This window comes from Varroa destructor, unplaced genomic scaffold (genome assembly GCF_002443255.2).
Source record: "Varroa destructor unplaced genomic scaffold, Vdes_3.0 BEIS01000004.1, whole genome shotgun sequence".
NCBI classification, from domain to species: domain Eukaryota; kingdom Metazoa; phylum Arthropoda; class Arachnida; order Mesostigmata; family Varroidae; genus Varroa; species Varroa destructor.
Window position 1 is genome coordinate 43,063,984 of NW_019211457.1, and position 21,433 is coordinate 43,085,416.

General features: G+C 41.3%; 1 protein-coding gene and 1 long non-coding RNA gene across 13 annotated transcripts in view; one reads left to right on the forward strand and one right to left on the reverse strand.

The window, feature by feature from the left end:
* LOC111250284 (beta-1,4-N-acetylgalactosaminyltransferase bre-4-like) overlaps positions 1-21,433 on the forward strand; it is a 47,618-nt gene that overhangs the window by 4,552 nt on the left and 21,633 nt on the right. For 2 of the 12 annotated variants that reach the window (XR_002673279.2, XR_015327600.1), the window contains one exon: positions 6-1,290. The exons of 2 other annotated variants lie outside the window; for them this stretch is intronic. Coding sequence is in view for 3 of the 10 variants with exons in the window: in XM_086988928.1 (XP_086845054.1) it covers positions 14,217-14,222 (6 nt within the window). In the remaining 7 variants the exon portion in view is untranslated. 8 more of the 12 variants (XR_015327597.1, XM_086988928.1, XR_015327596.1 and 5 more) reach the window with 8 other exon arrangements.
* LOC147756242 (uncharacterized) lies at positions 6,970-8,962 on the reverse strand. Its single transcript, XR_015327602.1, has 2 exons — positions 8,569-8,962; positions 6,970-7,681 (listed from the first exon to the last, which is right to left on the reverse strand). It is a non-coding gene; the product is annotated as an uncharacterized LOC147756242 (long non-coding RNA).

Genomic DNA, 21,433 nt, shown 5'->3' on the forward strand with positions numbered 1-21,433 from the left:
TTTAGTGAATCGATACTCGACGCCTACGATAACTACTGCCATACAGACGTGGGTCCCTTAGTCGTCTTTACGGTGAAACAAACGTCTTTGCGGCGCGTCTACTTGCTGCAGAAACTATGTTTCATCATCAGAGAGAGCTCGGCCATTTCTTTCAGTGAAACCCGCCCAGCAGGATCTCTGAGAAAAGTGAAAGAAGCCCTATCTGATTGGGACCTGACTGCCACACAACCGCTAAGGAAGGCTACTAAATTTTGGAGGTAGCTGAAACTTTGACAAACGAGTACACAAAGCGAAGACCCCCCAAAAGTACTGCTAGAAATGTCATCCTATTTTTTTCATCATCGTCTTCCTTTCCGCCAAGCAAGAGAGGGCTTCTTTAAGAATACAAACGAAGGCAGGAGAAAGTACGAATATTTTTATTTAGTCGTTGTCAAGCTATGATTATAGCTATACCGGAATGTCTGAGATCTATTCGGATCTGATTCAAATACGATACGAACATTAGTTAGGCCAAAAGGCAGTGGCGAAGTAAAGTTGCAGTACAGAGGGAATATTTATTTACTTTGGTTTCAGTGGCAGGTGGATGTCATCCCGTTACCAAATGTTTCAGCTAAACATAGTGTTGATTCTACTCGCAGTATATACTATTTCGCGGGTTTATAGTTTAATGTACGCTGGTAGACACAATGACTTCTGAAACCCTCAAACAACACAGTTGTCATCAGTTGATACGTACATATGATAGCCATAAAAATAGCTACAAACGCTTTGGCTTGCGTTTATCAAGTATCATATAGCAGTGAGTATTTGTAACATAGACTGTCGATATACCCACGATGAAACTCGACCGGAACATACCTGTGAAAAACAAATGCCGTCAACTTTGGCGGGCTAGACTACACATAGACGAGGTGAACCACAGTGCAGAAATTGAATACTAGTGGCCATTATTACAGCCGTATTTGAGTCATGTGCCTATTTAAAACGAGGAGCACGAATCTGTATTCGTCTGAGGCAAACCCGGTGGATTCGTACGCTGCCGCGTTTTCGAAACGGAAGACACTTCTTTTCAAGGGCGAACCCATATTGTGAAACTAAGCTGTTGCAGTGCTGTTACACGCAAATAGTCCACGGAGGGCAAGGTACAAGAGAGAAAACTCGGAGAAACAAAGCGGGGGCGAAGGACGGCTTTAGGCTAGTTCGCCGTTTAAATTTCTTCTATTGTAGTTAAGCCATGCATAACGCGAAGCATTCACAACATATGTATTTGTCTTATTGTTATTTTCGGTGGTCCAGCAAGTGCACCGTTAACATCAGCCACTGTCAGAACAGAGGTCAGCGAACCGTAGAACATCAGGCTCAGCCAGCTATGCCTAAACGTTAAGGTAATAGGAACAGAATATGACACTGTTCCATCTGTCCTGGACAGTTATGACTGGAATCAGTGCTCGTTTGGTGCGCCTATCCTAGCAGATAGTAACATAAGCCGGACTGCCATCATCTGTGTGGACATTGTCATGATATAGATAATAGTAGCTATGCACAGCAGGAGATCAAATAGTGGCCTCGACTGGGCCTGTTTCCACATAAACCGAACGGATGGATACGTTGCCTGGAATACATTAATAATTGTATACTAATATGTCCTAGTGCAATAAACTATATTGCCGTCAAATGTGTGTTGCTAGATAAAGATAGAATGCCCATTCAGATAATAATATTAGACGATAGAAAGGCGCACCGTGCACTGTGGTTACGTCTACAATCGATTAGTATTTAAAGTAAGCCAGAGAGGTGGCTTTTTGTGGGACAAGCAAACTTCGTTATCGAACAAGTTGAACTTTTATAAAATGTAAATAATCGGTTGTGATATATGATTAGATCATATCCGGAAAATCCGGGATAGGAAAATAGGAATCAAAACATACATATGAAAATTATTTTGTCTGAAAGCAATAACTCAATTCCGGGGGTGAACGGAGGGGGATGGGTGGGGGGTCAATAACATTTTCACTTTTATTGACGAATTAATGTGTGCAATGTTGACACCAACCTGCATATCTCAGTATCGATAGACTTGAAAATCCATGCCTAAAGAAACTGGTTGACCTCGAGGCTATCGAACTTCCAACATATCGTTCATATTATTGAGGTTCGTATTTTTTTTAGACCTCTTCATTATAGGTTTCTATATTTAGTATATATATATAGTGTTTTTCATATATATTTTATCAAAGCGTCGTATATTAAAATTATTAGGGTTTTTTTATGAGAACCCACCAACAACAGTGTAATGTAATTGCCAGCAATAAAATTGTTCTTGAGTTTTTTGAACTGTTTATTTGAGTTTCTTTATTTTGTTCTGGGAAACGGTTTAAGTACAAGTGCGGAGGGTTGTGAAATAACCCTCCGCACTCCCTCGTACCCCCCTCGTACTTCTTACGCCATTAATTAAAAAATCATTGCAACAATATTTTGAGTTGCTAATGAGGCGCTACGATGACGAGCAGGAATATTGTTTAAGAGATTTTTATATGGTTATTAGGAAAAAAAAATCCTCTAAGAAATCAAATATAAATTTCATGTCTTATGTCACTATGCCGTTTTTTACTAACTTTTTTAATTTCCAATTAAGTAACGTGGTGTACCATTTCTGTCTGTATATTAATTTCTGATTGGTTCTCTTAATTATCAGAGGCCTCTACTTAATTAAGCGAAAAACGTGATACGCCCTGCTTGATGAATAATTTAATGATGAATGATACAGATTGTACATTTGCGTGAAATATTTACTAATATAATAGTTTACTGAGCTATATGGTCTTAAACGAACCTCAAAGTTGACACCTATGTCCGATCACAGGATCGCTTACAGCGGCTGATGGAAGATTCTTCTCTGCTATTTTTTTTATTACACCCGGCTTTCTTAATGGCGCCAAGAGCCTGCATCGATTGCAATGGCAATTTTGCGCTGTCTTGCTGAAATTATTTCCTTAATTTAGTGATGATCGTAAGAAACAAAAGAGATGAAAGTTACGCATTTTAACATGATTCGTCTAAAGGGTTTTCACGAAACACAATCTGACGTATAATTAGTCACAAACATGATTTAATCTTCTACGGTTTTTACGAATGCAACATATTTCTGTAGAGCTTCAACTTCCTTATGGATGTTGAAATACTTCGACACAATCGAATGCGGCGAATTTTATTAGATAAGTACTTGATGCGTTCAGGGTACCAACAAACCTCTAAACTGTACAACAAACCTAAAAGACTAAAATAAACGAAATCAGACGAAGTCCAGTGGTTTCATCTTCCCTAATTTCCGAGTTGTTTTCTTCCTTGGGACATTGGGGAAGTACTGTTGCACACACATATGTGAAAGTACCTGCTGCACATATCTGAATGTATAATGGTTTCTGTGCTATGGATTAGATCGTCTAAAGTAGCGAGCAATATAAACGATATGAGAGAAAATAACATGACCAACCAAAGGTACAGAAAACCAATCGAGAAAAAAGCTGATTAAAAGAAAGAAGTGAACTTTTAATAGACTGGGCAGTCAGACATGAACTGGGTCACTTATACCCTCACACTTGCCAATGAGTCATAAAATCAGTGAAAAACGTCCAGTTTGCATGTGGCCCGTAGCAGTAAATCATTTATTTTCAATATGGCCTAAGTAATTGGTTTCGGTCAATATCTAGTTCGTCTGCTTCCAAGTGCAAGTTACATGCCGTTACCTTATTTCGATTCAAAACACCCGAACGAGTAATTTAGTTACAAATCGCGTAATAATAATAACGAATACTCTGTAACGATTGCCCCACGTGACCCCTTCACAAAACTTGTTCGCAGAGTTACCAAGCAGAGAGACACTTAAATCCCATTCATTATTGTTCAAACGTTGAACGAGCCGCCGTTGTCATCTTCAACGTTGTAGTTAAACATTGCAAGACAGCATACGCAGTCCCTAATGGTCGACAGTGATTGTAGTTATTGCATAGAAGTTAGCAAGGTATGAAATAGTAAAACACCGTTAAATCAACGGGTTAAATAATAGACGCGTTTACGAGCAATGCTGGGTCACAAATCAACGTTTTTAGCTTTCTCAACACAAGGCTGAATGCGTGGTCACAGGCAATTTGACAACTCGCTAGCGAATGTAACTATTTAAAGTTCTTCTTATAATAGGTAATTATCGAGGCTTCCAAATCCGTCACTTTGACTAATTAATTCTCAACTTCAAACCCGTTCCTATTCATATGAGAGCTAGAAAGTTTTTAGGCCGACCATTTTACCAAAATCGGAAGCCTTCCGCAACTACCTGAGTCAAACAAACATCCATTTCGAAAGAAGCCATTGACAGTAATCGCGGCATGGATTCACGAGCCTCATTCCGTAAGGCCATGCCTTAAGAGTAGCCCACGACAAATCTGGTCTTTTTTTTTTTCGGGATATCTCGTAGCAGAGAATTCAAGTCGCTCATTTATTGCAGGTAGTTGAAATATCATAATAAATGTATAAAAGTGCTATAGATTGTGGTAACTATCTGGAGGAATATGGATAGGTTCGATTAAAATTTTCTTTGTGGTACACACAATCATAGTTTACACGTAGAGTTTTCAACGGGGCACGTCATAGGAAACTGGGGATCCGTGTTCATGCGTTTTGTTGTCGTCGCAGGCAAGCGCATACGTTTCAGTCTGCTCATCCAAGTTCAGCAAAGACGTATGAAATGTAGAACTTTATTAATGAAGAAGAAACGGAGGATTCAATCTTATTTCAAGCCCGTCGAAAATCTTCTGAAGGAACAAATGGAATTGTTTCGCCATATTAATCATAGACAGGGTCCGTTCTATTGCCCTACAGTAGCAACGTCAGGCGATTTCATCTTCATAGACAAAGCACATTAAAAAATCCTTCACTGAGTTGTTCAACTTCTGCCCTAAGTTTTCCTCTGCCTTCTGCGTTTAGTTGTCATCCGTAGTGCATCCGCTGTTGCCGCCGCCATCGCCATCAAATCTCGTTGTTATGACTGCTGTCGTCGCTAATAAGATTTACCTTCACTTATATTACTACGACCTCATTTAATTTTACGAATCCATTATTCCGCGACTGCTATTTATGCCCTCGTCAATATCGTTTTTATCTTGTACTTTCAGTTTGTTCTGTTTACCGTTGTTTTCTGACAAAGCTGACTTATTCGCATGCTCATGCGCGTCGATTTATCGCCGTGGCTCAACTGACTTGCTATAATACATCATATTCTATTTGTAGTTTACGATTTTATCCGTCACGTTTATTCTGTAAGGGCTATTGTCGCGGCTTGAACATAAATGAACAAGAAAAAGCTGGACCAAACGATAGTACTAAGGAGCTCCTGATTTTTGTCAGGTCATCAACGGTAGTAGAGTTGCGCCTAGGTGCAGTTCTACTACCAAGCTATAAAAAAAACTAGGAGAGTTTAATAGGTGAATCATCCTGTTAATTTTGCTGATACTAACGGTGATGATATGAGCTAGTTGTCTAACGGAAGTTCTTGTCACTGTAATGCAGTATGCCCGTACTAAACTTCTAGGTCTTCTAAGGTCTAGGCCCTGACGTAAACGCACTTTGCCTCGTGCTGGCAACCAGCAACCGGAAATAATGCCTTGTAGCTTACATAGCGGACGTGAAAAACACTGAAAACGTTATCCAAAGTTCTTTGAAACCCATATACACTCATGGGTGCATTGCGAGTTTAAAGAAAGTGTGCCCTTATCTAACATACTTACCAGTACAAACCATGCGAACGTGCCTGAAACGACTTCATACACCAGGGGGTCGACAGGCTACTAAAGAAAGGTAGGCGGGGGTAAAGGGGGAGTCGAAAAAGCAGCAAGACTTCTCCGATAGGTTTGTCTGCATTGTTAGGAAAGAATAAGAAAATGAGCAGATATTTCCGAATGTTCACAGGCAGGAGAATTAGTATTGCCACTAAATGATGTTGTCAGCTTTGGTACTTTGTCTACTTGGACCGCTGATGGTTGGGTGGCGATGAGGGCAACGTGGAACGTCGACTAGTATCTCTTCGTTAGCTTCAGTAGTGTCAACGGCAAAGCTGAAATAATGGTAACGACGCGAAATTTTCCTGGTTCGATCTGCTTCATGGAACACGCATTTCCTAGTCTGTATGTTATTAATGCAACGAGCGATGTTTGAGGTATAGAACTGTGTATATTTTCTGTTTGGTTGTTTCCTCTTCGTTCCTGCGTAAACAGCTTTTCTTTTAATGCTACTTACTTGAAAGATAGGTGACGTCTGATATCTTGGGTTTGTATATTTGTAGTTCTTTGCTATGTTTCTCATTATATTTGTACAATCATTAAGTATATCTTACATTTTCGACGAGCGAAACTGAAAGATTAGCAAATGAATCTATACATATAGCCAGTTTGTTCATAAAGGAAAAAAAACCGGTATAAAGGAAGTTGGGATCAATTTAGAAAAAGGGTGAAAACTTGTTAGGCAGTATCATATAATAATTTCACGATTCTGTTCATGGCTCTTTACCTCTATACAAAATCTAGTTGGACAACTTTTAGCTTAAACATTTAATAGAGGTTGATAGTAGAACGACTGGTGTATGAACCAAATGCATCACATCACTGACCACGGAAAACTCAAGTTTAGGCTTTCAGCTGGTAGGCGTTGTCACTATAGACATCTGTTCGTCAGTTACAGCCGGCTGCGAATGAGTGCGCAGAGTTTATTGGTTCAGCAAATGTCGCGTTGAGGGTAGGTTTCTGTCAGATTAGCCCTATATCAAGATAAATCAGAATTGTTTTCCATGTCTTGCAAATGATGCATGAAATAGAAGAAAATTGGGTTATAAAGACAAGGTAACAATGATTTCAAGAAATGAGCCTGCAAGTCACGGCCAAACTACCTCGAATTCGTGGTGGAATAAAAAAGGACCGTCAGTTATAGCCAGCCTGCAACGTATCGTTCTATCATTTAACCTTAAGTTAAACATGTTTATTTATAATTTTTAGAAAATTGTGTTATCGAACATAAAGTATGTTTCTTATGTATATGACGGTACCACAAGGTAACGCAGATCGGGCAAAAACGGGACGAAGACGCTTAATAGTCCTAAACGGGATAGCTACAACCGGAACCTAGGATTTATAAAATCAATTGAAAATGGTGATTTGGGCTGAAGAAAATTATTCTCATACGACAGCTGAGCTGTACAGACACAATTGTATTCTCTGGAATTCATGGATCAACCAAATCTGCTGTAACAATTTTGTTGGTACCTAAACACTGCCTTTATGCTGGGTTCTCGATATGCGATTCGTCTTCTTCTTATCCGAACACACCATTCTTTTGTTACCTTGTCCTGTTAGTCGCACCAAGATGTCCATTCCTGTCGCTGTTTATGTTTCGCTTTCATCCCTGCTTTTCGTTCTGTCCACGATGAAGTTATCTTTAACTCTTGTTTGTTCTTCTATTTTACTCTATTAATATTACTATGTAGTGTGGTAGTGCAAAGTTGTACTAGGGGTCGTAACGGTGTCGCCTGAAGGGAGCAGGACCAATCAACGCTAGCGCTTCGGTCATCCACCTCACGACCGATGCCTGGCCTCCCTGTTGCGTACTATCACCGTCTTGATCGCGAACGATAGATGTACTAGAATACATATGACATTGACAAGAACTTTGATTATGATCGGTAACAAGTGCCAGTAAAAGATAACGAAGACGACAAATAGGTAAGAAGCGTTTCTTTTCAATTCTTAGAAAAATTATAATAATTTGGTAGTAGTAGCAGTAGTTGGAGATCCTAGACGCACCACACTGTCAGGTTTGTTTATTATTCCTAGCGTCGCTGAAGCCCTTGTTTTGCTATTTTATTGGGAATGATTTAGTTCACTTCGTTTATCCATGAGTGAGTTTCATTACTACGATTTACAATCGGTTCACGAAGAGAAATGAAAAATAATAAAAGAACACCGATGTTCCTCAAACGGATAAGTTTGTGTAAAACATTTTTCAATCAAGTTGTCTCCGCTTAAAATTATGATGCGCATTTGTTTCTCTATCGACATAATTTCTTATATGAATCATGTTATGTCATCGTAACATAGATTTCAGAGAACAACGTTTCTGATGTGGCGGGTAAATTTGAAATTTCATTCCTATACGTAAAGCGCAATAAACAGATGCTAATATTACGCATGTGTGAAGAAAAGTTCGACTTCTTGCTTCACCCCTGAATATCTGAGATTTTCAGGGGTCCGTTTCATTTGAAAGCTCGCTTATTTTCATATCAACTAGACCTATGTTCTGTTATGTTAAGTCAAAGACAAATCTATTTAGCTAGAATAAACGCCCTGGGAAAAGTCGCTTTTATGGCCTCAGTTTGGCTCATACGGTAAGGATAGAATGCTACATTATTCCACTATATTGTGGTATACGACTGCATACTCATACTCACGAATAGCCAGAAAAATAATAAAACTGTATTTAAAACATTTTTATCGAAATCCTGTATAGTTGGCCGTTATCAGCTCGTACCTTGTTGTTACCGCACTGCCATGTACAACCGGCTACACCATCAGCTATGTAGTTTGGTTAGTTACGATAATCAGGAACAGTCTTTTTATGGGGCACTTGTGTCCATAACTAGTGTATAGTTATATACGCATACTATACCTCTATGTTTCGAGTTTTATGCCCGGTATCACCGTTAGGCTGGCTCCCAGCACGAAAACAAAGACCGTCTATGCTCGAATTCGAGCTTACATTATAACATGTCCCCAAGATCAATAGGCAAACACGTCATCCACCAAGCTACCATAAAGATCATGCACACTACACCGAGCCACATAAAACACCAGAATTCTTGGCCTTTGAGCAATTATTTTGTTAATTAAAATGAACTTCTGTGCCCGGTACTATCGTTAAGCATTGTTTCAGAGAAACGACGTGCGCGGCCTATTTCCGGTTTCCAGCACACACCATACGTTGCCCTTGTATCTATCCCGGAGATCCTGCTGAATCGTATGGAAAACGCCGCCATGAGCAGTCACCGGTACGTAACGATGTCAACGGCGTTTGTCACCATATTGCCAGACAAAAACCCACGTGACCTATTACATATAAATACATATATGTATGCCAAATCACGCGCTTTATATATCTTTTTATATATGGCCCTATCTGCCTGGTTCGTACGGTCGACACGCGAGAGGCAATGTTCGTGATGATAATGTAGCTGCTGTAGGTTATTACGATATGGCATTGACAGTGCTTTGTCGGTTTCGCTCACTGGCTGCAGTTTTCCCTGACACTGCATCAACGTTGAACAGTACGATCACAGGCAATTGATAAACATTTTTCCGAAATGGATGACTGACTGTCTTTATGGCAGAGATCGCTCCTGTTTCTTTCTTAGAGCTACCCAGCTTGCTCAGCACTGATAGCGGTACAAGTGATATTCGATAGATGTGGCAGAAAGCAGATGAAAAATATTTCCGGCTACCTTTTCTGTTTGAACGACTACGGCTTCTAAGTACCTCATCCACCGCGATCAGAAAGACTCTTCTAACGAAAGAGGATTTCTGTGATAAGCTGAAATCGCTCAGATCATATCAAGCTAACACGGAATTGAAAAACAGCTGTACGTCTCAGAGCTTCTCCGATTGTACACGGTATCACACGATCAGAGGGTACTTGAATATCTGCTGTAGTGTTTTGGTACAGCTCAAACACCACGACGACGACGGCGATGTAATACGTAAGTCAGATCACTAAGTGCTAATGGTCTTATAGCTCACTCATAGACCTATTGTTGCTCGTTCATGGATCAACTACCATCATCACCTGGCTCAGTCCACGGAATTTTTCGTAGCATTGCGTAGCAAAACTGTTTACACAAAATTGGCCAGCTGCACCGAGACGCGGGCTTCTGTTAAATTATCATACGGTTAAGCCTCTTAGTGGTAGAGCCGCTATGCAACGAGGGAGTGTGCGCGCTTCGCCGACGGCTTGGATTCGCTGAATTATTGTTATTACCGCTGCATGACTGACGCAATTGGTGGTTCGTGCGCCGGTTTCGCTGCTGAAAGTGTTTTGGAACGCAAACATCTATGTTGGACACACTATGTTAGTCTTCGTTAAATTTTCAATTTCTGACTATCACCACGTTAGCGCCTACCATAGGCGTTATGTAGACCCAAACGCTTCTGACCGGAGCGCCACAGCTCGAGACTTCCGCTGATTTGCCTTACTTTCTTACTGGGTCGCTTTCTTTGTTGATATTTAACGTCCTTTTTTTTGTTAAAGCTAACAATTCTATCGGCGTTGACCGCACGCGTAGAAACGCTAATAGTAGGGATAAATGCGAACAGATGTGACATGTATGTCGTGCACGTTATTTGTCATGGTACCACTATACGGCTTTGCAAGGCTTATGCTAGCATATATTTGTGGACAAAACGTAGCCAGTAGTAGTAACAACAACGTAGTTAACGATACGGTGTTTTTCGAACGTTTTTCCGACAAAGGTCTGCTTGACGACCTGTCTAGACGGATTGTATTATGGGAAAGTTTTCAAGGATGAATGAGTCAGTGCGAACGCATCAGTTTTTAAAGTTATAACGTTATTGGTCGATAACAGGTCGAGTAAAAAGCTGGCAAAAAACAAGCAGCAAAAAGCAGGAGCTATTAGGAGGCAGAAGCATAGAAAATGTCTTTCTGTGGTACCAGAAAAAACACCTCTGCCCAGGCTGGACGCCCAGTTTTTATCGGTAAGCGTTAGACGTGATTACGGTACAATGACCGCATGATGAGCCCTGGCGAGCGGATCGCGATTGACGTCTTAGATTGATGGTCGCCGGCATCGATTGGAACGAGTGTGTGTAGTGCGAACCAGATGCCAGTGAGAGTCCGAAGAAGCATGGGACTAACGTCTGTCGTCTGAGCCGCGAATAGCCGTTAGCGGCCGGAGCAGTACTTCGGACCGCTGTATCAATCGTAGCAATCGCTTAGCGCAAAACTCATGTCTTCTGGAGGCGTAACTATGGCAAAACGATTGAGCTGTCTGGAGCAACAAGGAGGCCAACTTTACAAACGATGTCGGGTGCCAATGGTTACCACCGTGAGCAATAGGACCTTTCAAGTGACAGTTTGATTCGACAAAAATGTCACCCACTTGATAGGTCATTGGCGGCGTGAATTTCTCTTCAGACACGTTTATTATTTCTAATTTTCGCTCGTGTTAAGGAGCTACGTGATCTAACAGATACGAGTATGGAAAGGTTATTGACGTAATAATAGTCAATGTTTTGTTGACGGCGGCAATTCTTTCGACTCGGTTTAGAGAAAGCGTTATGTGCTTACGGGTCTGTTTCCTGTGTTCCCTATTTAAATACTGATTACGCTCGCGAAATATGCTCAGGACACGGGCCTGCTACTATTACTATATTCGTATGGGAACGTAAACAAATCTTCAGTTCACTCACCGACGGCCGTGTGTGCCAACAAACACAATAAGAACAGTTCTACGAACAGTCTCATGGTACAATGGACGGTGCATATAAACAACTTTATCAATCTGGGAAAGCTAAGTGACACACATATACATTTACTGATGTTTGCCTATAAACTATGTTTTCCAGGATGTTCGCCTTTCCTAGCGCGTGTTTTTTTCACGTTGACAACATGAGGCACATGCGACTTTGTGTTAGTCCGCGCGATTTGCGGCAGACGACTCTGCCAGCTGCTCCGGTAAGGTCTGTGTGATTCATAACAGTCTTTGGCTTACCGACCGATTCAGCTGACCACTCGCTACCAATATTTCTTCTATATCGGATACCATTCCATTGTGTGACGGCGTTTACGAGCCACAGATCGAGCCCTTCCTTATGCTGTCGACTAGCTCTTATGCTCGGCTTGAAGCTTATTCACGGACAGACGCAGGCGATAGTGAACAGATCCGTGAATTTAGTTGTTCATAGAACGGCCTACAGCAACGCCTGGAGGAACTCGGAAGCGAACCCCAACCCGACCACCCCTATGGAATAGACTGCTTGTGGCAGTTGCTTCTGTAGGGTAACTGATAGCGGAATGAACAGCGGACCACCGACTTCGTGGCCCATTTGTTCTGCGGCAGAGCTTGACTTAATAGCATTTGTGTCATTAAACAATTACTTCTACCATTATCTGTCGTAGTGCCGTAGCAATTGCTAAAGTTGCTGGCACCTCAGCTGCTGGATTGACACCAGCTACTGCACTATGCCACAGTTGCGTGGATGGATAGTCTATGTTTCAGCGATCCCTAGACGATACGATGACACTTTTCCTCGGTGGTGCCTTCTGCTCTAGCTGAACTGAGCGAACTTGCTATTTTTTGTTCCGGCAGCTCTGTTACGTTCGGTCGCCGCGAACAGCCTTGCCAGCCTGGCCTATTTGTCACATGCTCGTTTGCGTGCGGTCGTATCAACGAACATCGAGGCAAAACTATTTCTCTCCAACCCTGGAGATGACAGGAAATGTCCAGCAATTATAGACACGTCATCGGTTATACTAATGGTACATGTGATGTTAACTAGACATTGTTGCTCAGGTGATGATTTATTACGGAACCGAGTTCTTCATTAGATAAATAAATATAGATAGAAGGCGATTTGCGTCCGCGTCTATACGTAATTTGCAAGGCCACTTTCGTCTAGGTAGGTGGATTACGGATCATTGTAAAGATGTCAAGCATCGCTTGGATCGCTATTTTACACGGCATATTTTACGGTGATATTGGCGATAAGCGTGTCATAGTATAGAAACATCGATGGGAAAATTTGTAGGTTTATAAGAGCCCGCCCGTGTTTTTTTTTGCGAAGTATTGTTTTCATCATCTCAGATATTTATCTTGCGTGTTGTTTACATTGGACAAAGTAGCTGTGCACATAGAGGAAGAAATATGAGGGAAGGTGGAGCTATATTCGGCAAGAGCTATGTGGGCCTCGTCATTGTTTCTGGCAAGCGCGTGTTTATTTTTTATTTATTATTATTATTATTAAATATTAATATCATATAATTTGTGCCACTTTTGAGATGCAGGCGGGTTTAATTAAATTTGGTGCAGTCGGCGTTACGCCATGTTTTCTTTAGCCGAGTTTCCAAAAACTCGAAACTATACGGGACAGTTAGGTACTTTTTGCCCTCAGTCGATTTTCTGTTGCGGAACGGTAAATAAGGTAAATGAGGTAAATCACGTAGAAAAATGAGCTAGTCATTTTTCTACGTGATTTCAAAGCTACATTTTTAAAGAAAAAAGCAAATTGAGGACAAGTAGCGTCAATATACTTAGCAAGAATACATATATGTCAAATAAAACTAAAGGTATCGTGTTTTCGCGCGCACATCGTTGCTGACAACGACGTGCAGTACGGAACTGTTTTTGAAAAAAAAAATGGCGACTTTATTTACGTAAGGTATCATTTGGACCCATTTTAGCACGACAATTACGTACACTGAACCATATAGCATCGCCTACCTTCATATAAATTCTGCTTACTCGTGTTATTTGTGTTGAGCAAAAGTAGATTAATCACAGTATAATCTCATAAAGTTAGATCGAAGAGTACTCAACGATTAATCCAGCTTTCTTGCCTACAATTACAGCAGTAAAACCTCGAATCACAGAGTTTTATCAATTCTCCTAATCTCTCGCCTCTCCTTTGTTTTTATTTATTAATAAAAATAGGACCGAATTGTGGGTATCTGCGTCGATAATAGTAAACTGCGCTGCCCACCTGGATTTTACTTACTTCCCTTTCCTACTACGGCGAACGCAACAATGGCGGTATCAGCAGCAAAACCGAGCCTCCAATAAGGTTGTCGTGCACCGATTATATACTCTATACTTAACTGTGGACGGACTGTATCAGTGTACATTGAATTCAGTTAATCCACGGCAAGATGATCCTTCTCAGAATAGGTTTTTTTTTCCAATGCTACAGTGATTGTAGTCTTAGCATAATGATAGTTCTACTGCCGTTTTTTTGTTGATCGTATAAGTGTAAAAGCCTTGTATGATTGGGGCCCGCATATGTCTTCTAGGAGGCAGCAGTTTCGGCGCGACCATTGTGTGGTATAGGTTCTACGGTTCATTTGTTTCTGCCGAATGAACGGTGCCAGCGGTACGGAAGGACCCCAAACCGGCAATGGTGGTAAGCTATGTCTTGGCCGAAGAATAGATCACAATAATATTATGATTCTAATTAGGTATTAGAATGTATTGGACATTAGATGAAATACTCGATCTATGACAGTGGTTGTAAATCGAACATTTTTCGACGGACGGCAAATACGTCACGCTAGATTTCTCCTCATAATCCTTGCGAATCCTTGGCGCTACCGTACAATTGAATAGCTAGACGACGCTGTGCAGAGACTGCAATGAAGAAGGTATGATTTACTAGTTAGCCAAAATCAGTAAAGCACAAATCAGAGCATATGCAGCGTCCATAGGTACATTTTAGTGTTTGAAAACGATTCGCGTCTTACTTTTATAATGATACGTTACAGTTACTCGGTATCAGTTAACTTACTAAGCATAACTCTCACCCAGTTAACTTTGCTGAGACAGAAAACCGCTAGGTGTATCGATAATCTACAGAGATTTATATTCAAAACTTCGTGTTATTAGTTCAGATTTTTTAGCTTTCGTTTAAGATTTGAGCTTCGTGATCTGGTAACGACAGCAAATGCGGCACGTAGCCATACTGTTACGGTGCTGTTTTGAGAGATACACAAAGTGTGTATGGGGTACCTAATGAAGCTGATTTGAAGTGAGCTGGAAGGACACAGTGAATTATTCTGGTGGAACCGAAACCCGTACCTGTTAGCGGCCTGTAAATGGGGAAATGTAAATTGTTGGCAGAGGATGAATATGAATCTAAACGATAAGATGGATATTCGTCAAAATGACAAACTCAAAGCATACAGGTGTACAGGTACACAAATACGGTATCTGAAGTTGATTGATATTGATTAAGGTCCCTCCTTGCACCAGCCAGTATACGGTAAACCCCCAGACTGTTAAGGGCCTGACATGTGGCAGGTCCACTCCTGTGATAGTCTGTCGAAGGTAATTACAACTTTATTTTTTCGTACGTTTTAAAAGACAAACATGTAGGTTTCGAGTATGCACATCTTTTTCCATAATTATATTTGATGACTGCAATTTGGGTTTAAGGACGAATGATTACTTCCACTTTCTACTACCCCCCCCCCCCCCCTCTGACTTCATAAACACACTCAAATTTGTATTCTGTTTATGATCGACGATAAATTTATGTTAAGGATAATTGGAATTAGCTTGAGTTTTGGCGCTGCCGTGAATTTCTGAAATTCGAAATTCAATATTGTTAACTAAACATCTATAAATTCGATAGCAGCTCCCTAAGTCTGTATAATTTGCAGTCTTAGATTTTAGACTAATTTAATATATTCTATTTAGAAATATTTTTCTAATTTAATTTGAGAGTGTCGCTCAGCTCAGCGGGTAGATTCAGCTCATAAACAATAACGGATATTGTGGTACGAAACGCCGTTAATAAGCTAGAATACCTTGTATCAGTTTGATTTTAGTACCATCTATACGCCTATAGCCGTGCCTACGGGGTCCACCTCAGCGTTTTTCTGTGCTAGGAACGTTGCTAAATACATTCTAGAAATAGTATTTACTTTTTTAAATGATATATATATATATATATATATATAGGACAGAATAACTGCATATGTGTATGGCTACTGTGTGTCCGAAATAGGGTATATGCAAGGTATTTTATCGGTAAACATTGCTGGTTACGTTTAGTGAAATATACTTTATCGAGGCTGTAGCTTTCCTATATTAACAAATAGTTTAAAACCTTTATTTATAATCTGTGGTTTCCATTATTCAGATAGACGCCTTAAAGGAAATCTGCGAATTTTCAGTTGACGGCTATGAACTTCTGTTGTTCATCTCAGGTAACTGTCCGGTGTGGTTATTTTGGACGCCTCAATATAGATCGATGAATAGCGCAATATATCCAATGTAGATTTTGACAAAATGCCATGCCTTGCCAATTTAGCCGGGCGCGAGAATCTAGGCCTGATGTATGGCTGTTGCATAGTTTATCATACCTGGCCTGTTACGTGGCTGACCCACCTTCAAAGATTTATACACGGAGCTTGCTCAAAAAAGCTTTGCCGTTTTTTTGAAAGTAGATAAAACATGAATCCTTTGTAGTCACTTTTGTTTGAATTGGATTAATTTATTCACGTTCAGTATGCAAACACGTGCTTGTTACTAACGCCCATGGTCACTCTCTTGGGCTAGAACTTCTCTGTGTTTCGAACTGTACGTCCGGTACCACCACTAGGTATTTATTCAATCAGACACATAGCTGGCAGCCAGGAACGACGAACTTTATCTATGTCCAAGTTCGAACCTAGGTCGCAACGCGTCTTGAAAACGAACAGACAAATACGTTATCCCCCCCAAGTTATTATGGGGACCTTGGTCTTAAAACACGTACAGGACCGGCTGACATCGACCCCAACATTACGACCAACGAACCCGTTCGTGATCAAACCATTAACGTCGTCTAATGATTGTTTAAAGATAGAGTCGCATCAGACAAAGATATACGATCAACTGTTCGCTTTCGCCTTTACCTTACCACTCTTTCCTCTTTTCTATCAATCATTGAAAAAAGCTCCCCTTTTCCAGCCCAAGCCAACGGGCCAATCTGTTGAGAAAGATGGTCGCTAAACAACTTGAAAATCAGCCGAAAAGGTAAGCTGTTCCTATACGATTACACTTACCTATGCGATACATTGCCGATCGGATTTAGCCGAAAATTAAGACGCCGGGTGGCTAGTAAAGTGAGCTAAAGCATTTTGTCCGGAGGCGGTCCATGTGCAGCCTCAAGGGTAAATACCTACACAGAATTTTCAGGCTCTAGGAAGTTATGACTCCATATCCGTATGAATGGAATCCGTGTGTTTACAAGACACGTGTAAGCCTAGAGTTAGTCGTATGACTATCCGAAAACGATTCAGATTTGCATTTGCTGAGAACCTTGTGAAGATAAAAGTGTTAAGCGGTGATTTGCCCATGTCTCACTTGCACTGAGTGAACGAAGGAAAGTTGCAATGAATGAGGCAAAGCGATCTTTCTCTACGACAGCGTCAGGCCGCGCATGACTGAAAGCCATCCTACAAGAGCCTGGATAGAAGCTTTCTCGCATTCAGCATACTCCAGCTTTGCACCGATAGGTTCCGACCTGCCCCGATTATTAACAGATAATATTCTTAGCAGTGTTCAATTTGATATTCGTGCCTATAAAATAGGTTGAATACAAACGAGTACAGAAATTAGACCATAGACTACACGATAGAATATCTTAATCCAAGTTTTCGATGTTATCTGAGCAATATTTAAAAATAAATACTGCCAAATAGCGACATCCAGCGTAATAGACGGGTTTAGGGTATCAAAGGTACTGTTGTCTTGCCGTTACGGGTGATCTCACAACCTTTGGATCGGAGCATCAGCAAGTTACTGGACCATCAATCACGAGCCTAATTCATATTTACGAGCGCAAAGCAACAGGATGTTTCTGCTATCATGCTAAATATGGTGCTCGCCGTACCATCTGCTTATACCAGTCTAATGAGCAAAACTCTAGCCATCGGTGGCAGGAAGCTGTATGCTGACCATCATACAGAGTCGTGCGGCCTTGATCCGTTATTAGCCTAGCAGACCCCTTCGAAAGATTCCAGCATGAACTAAGCCAATCGTCTGTCTTTTTAGGCCGACGAAACCCAAGAAGGATCCTTGCCACACTATAATAAAAGCGCAGTTGAAAAGCATTAGAGAGTGTGGGATGTTGTTAAAATAGGTAAAGGCAATGTTGAGTCTTAAAGCTCTAAAATAGCGTAGGGTACACGATACGAAGAAAGGAACGACCGGAGCACAGTTATTTGGTAAGATGGATGAACAAGTAACAGCTGCTCTGCCCGCGTTCGCGAAATATGTATGCGTACAACAAATACATAAAACGCAGTATTAATTAGCAGCGTATCGGTATTCTCTTATAAGATTGCTTTGTTTCGATCTTCTCGAAGGGAAAATACCTATTCTTCACATAGTATCGTCAGTTAATTAAGTCACGAGGCACAGAACTGCCATTGAAGAGCTGAAAAATAAACCGGACGTTCTGGTTTTCCCAACCCAGTGTCAACGAGTTAAGTTATGCAGCAACAACGATTTGGCCAGCGCCTGTCATAAAATGAACAGCAGTGAGCTTGTTCTGTGTATTACACATGTGCATGTTTGTGTGGACGTGCGAAAAACGGTGCAGGTGCCTGGAGCATTGTGCAGGAGATAGCAATGGAGTGATTCCTCGCAAGCAACAACAACGAACGACAAAAAGAGGTGAAATCGTATATTGGCATCAAGCGTGCAACACTGTTCAGCCCTAGAAAAACACATATATAGTATTCATTCTACATACGTATGTATATATCTTCCTAAGGAATAGGTTAAGTTTAAGGGACTGTACATACGATGAGCGCCCGTTGTCGAGGCAGGCTTTTTACTGACTCCTTTACATCGGCTAGACAAAGAACCAACCACCTGTGCTTCCAGCAGTATGCGGGAGGTAACATATTGACTTGCGAGCTCCTTAGCCGCACTGTCGGCATGTTTAATTCGGACTTTCAAATCAAAGCTGGACGAAAGCCGTATTCCAAACGATGAGGCAATAAATTTGTCACCCAACAGATCTGCTACTGAATAAGGAGGTTACCTTATCTCCTGTCAAACAGAAGCGACGAGCATACGGACAAAAAATGTAGAGCCTATAACCTAAGCCATTCAGGTGTCTATAGAATTTTAAAACCAATTTGACGACCGGACCAGCACTCAGACTGGCTTTGTCTGCTTTCTGTGAGTGACTCAGATCTATTCATTGTGCTTGCGTTGATATCGGTAAAATTCTATCAGGAAATCGAAAAGATTCAACAAAAGTTTCGCACTGGTCCCAGATGAGTCCACGTTAAAAAAAAGTTACAACCAACTATTTACAACCATGGCACCTATTCTAAGATCGATGAGAGTGCGGGCTGAAGATTACTTCCCAATGCCTTTTGATAAACGAACACTAATAGTGATCTTTATCGTATCATTGAATCGATGGACTTGCATTGTTCTGTGTAAAAAAATACCTAACAATGTCCAGCAAGCACCGAAGTTTAACGGCGTACTGCCGCTTGCCGTCATATGGGCGACGGTATGATAAAAAAAAACCATGTTCCTGCTCTCCGCCTCAGATGGCGCCATGCTGTCGAAGTATATTTTCCGTGGACCCGACATTTATTATTATTTCTTAGTCGAGTTAGTATACAACGAACAGCAGCAGCGATCGAGCGGCATGATCATTTATGCAGTGAGACGAACGGTCCGTTGCGGATCGCGTTCTTTGTGCTGCCGTTTTACCCGAGTTTAAACTTCTGCATCCAACGCCAGGTGGTTCAAACTCGCCTATTCCATGCCACCTATTCTCGACGTAAATTGAACTAATGTTTAGAATTACTTCCAGATGGCTTTCGTTTAGAGCATAATGGCAAACTATGATTTCTCGCCATATCATCGACATGTAGGATATCTCAGTAATTTCCACCATGTTATAGCAAGCCATTAAAATTGCTCGTAGCAATCGTGATATTAGCGAAGGCGTTGTCGCTCTTGTGTCATGATAGCGGCTTTGTCACTTGTGACAAACCGATGAATCTGCTTTCACTTGCCTTGCCTTGAGTACCCAAGCAGCTGTGCAACGATTCGAGGTCTGGACAAAGTTTTTGATACAGAGATAGCAAAAGCACCTGCCAACGGTTGTGTCAGTTATCTTCTTTCAGCTTCATCAGCTCATAGCTATCATTGCATTGAGACTGCGTGAACTGCTTGCGGCAAGCGTCTTAGTATCTCGGTGTTGTCGTCCCCCTTGTCGCGTTCAACGATCATGTGTCCCGTGCGTTGAGTTGCTAGATATCGACATGCTTTTAGCTTCTCGCAGCAGAATCAGACATATGCGAGAGTTCTGGAGATCTCAACGCAGCCGGTTGCAGGCAACGGTCCTGCAGGTAAGCAACGTGCGACGAGCCGCTTGGCAAAGCCGGTGTAGCTGCTGATTGCCAGACACTGCCGAAGATACAATTTCAAGCCCGACGACTGATGCGCTAAAAGCATATAGATCTACTAGATAAATCGATAGATGGATGATTGAATAGGCTAAGACTCATACCCTTATAGATTTACAAAGGTTATGGGCAACGGTGAGACTTACGTCGCGGTAAACAGGTGCGTTGGTTTTTAGCCGCACTAAGCCTATGTAATACTGTATCAGTGTGGTTTCTGTGCTTCATGCTATCTTGCGAATACGTGCAGGAAATTACTTTGTCCAGTAGAATGCAAAACGGAATCGCAGTCATTGCTAAGGGTAATCGTAGTATAATGGTCTACACGAAGAATGCGCATGGAATGTTTATGTAGTTGGAAATTCAATATACAGGACACTAGCATGTAGGCAGTGGGACATTGGGCTTTTCAGCGACTCCTATCTTGGGTCTGTGCAGTAAAAGAAAACCGGTATTTGTCTCACACGTGATAGTTGTTCACGCTGAGAACGCTTAGTTCCTGCTTGCCCAAGAAATGAAGTCAATGAAGTTCATTCAATTTAGGAGCTGTCTATGCTCAATAATATGATAGCGATAGTAAATTAAACAAATATAATATATTTCCATTGTAGTCAGTACTCTTTACATTAATTTAGTGTCTTACATTTAGCCGAAGCCGCTGCGACGTCCTCCAACTTTAACTTTATTTACGTTGCGATCAGCGATATTTCTCCAGTTGTCGCCGGCAACAGAATTATCGCCGAATCTAAAGCAGCTTAGCATCAAGTTCTTAGAATCTCTCTCCTTGTTGCATATTTTAACACTGTCTGTCAATTTCTATTGGCGAATACTAATCTCTAGATTATAATATCATTTCTGGTCCAAAGTCCAAAGTGAACCGATTTACCACCGCTGCTACAGCTGCTTGCCGCGGTCAAGGAGCTCAATAGAAAGTGGGCTGACCTTTCGCGATCGATGATAGAGAAAAGATTCTCTGGCGCCACCGATCCAAGATCTCGATTTGATCGACCTTCTCGATAAGCGGCTTTCGTCAGTTGTTCAACTATTGTTTATGCATCTGGCCAGGCTGCGCTCATATATATGCTGTTCGTATAGTCACAGGACGCAGAAGCTTTTGGCTACTTGTATCTAAAAGCGTCCTCGTTCTGAGAAAATTTTCTGAAAAGCGTCTGACAAAGTGGTTTCTTCCGTA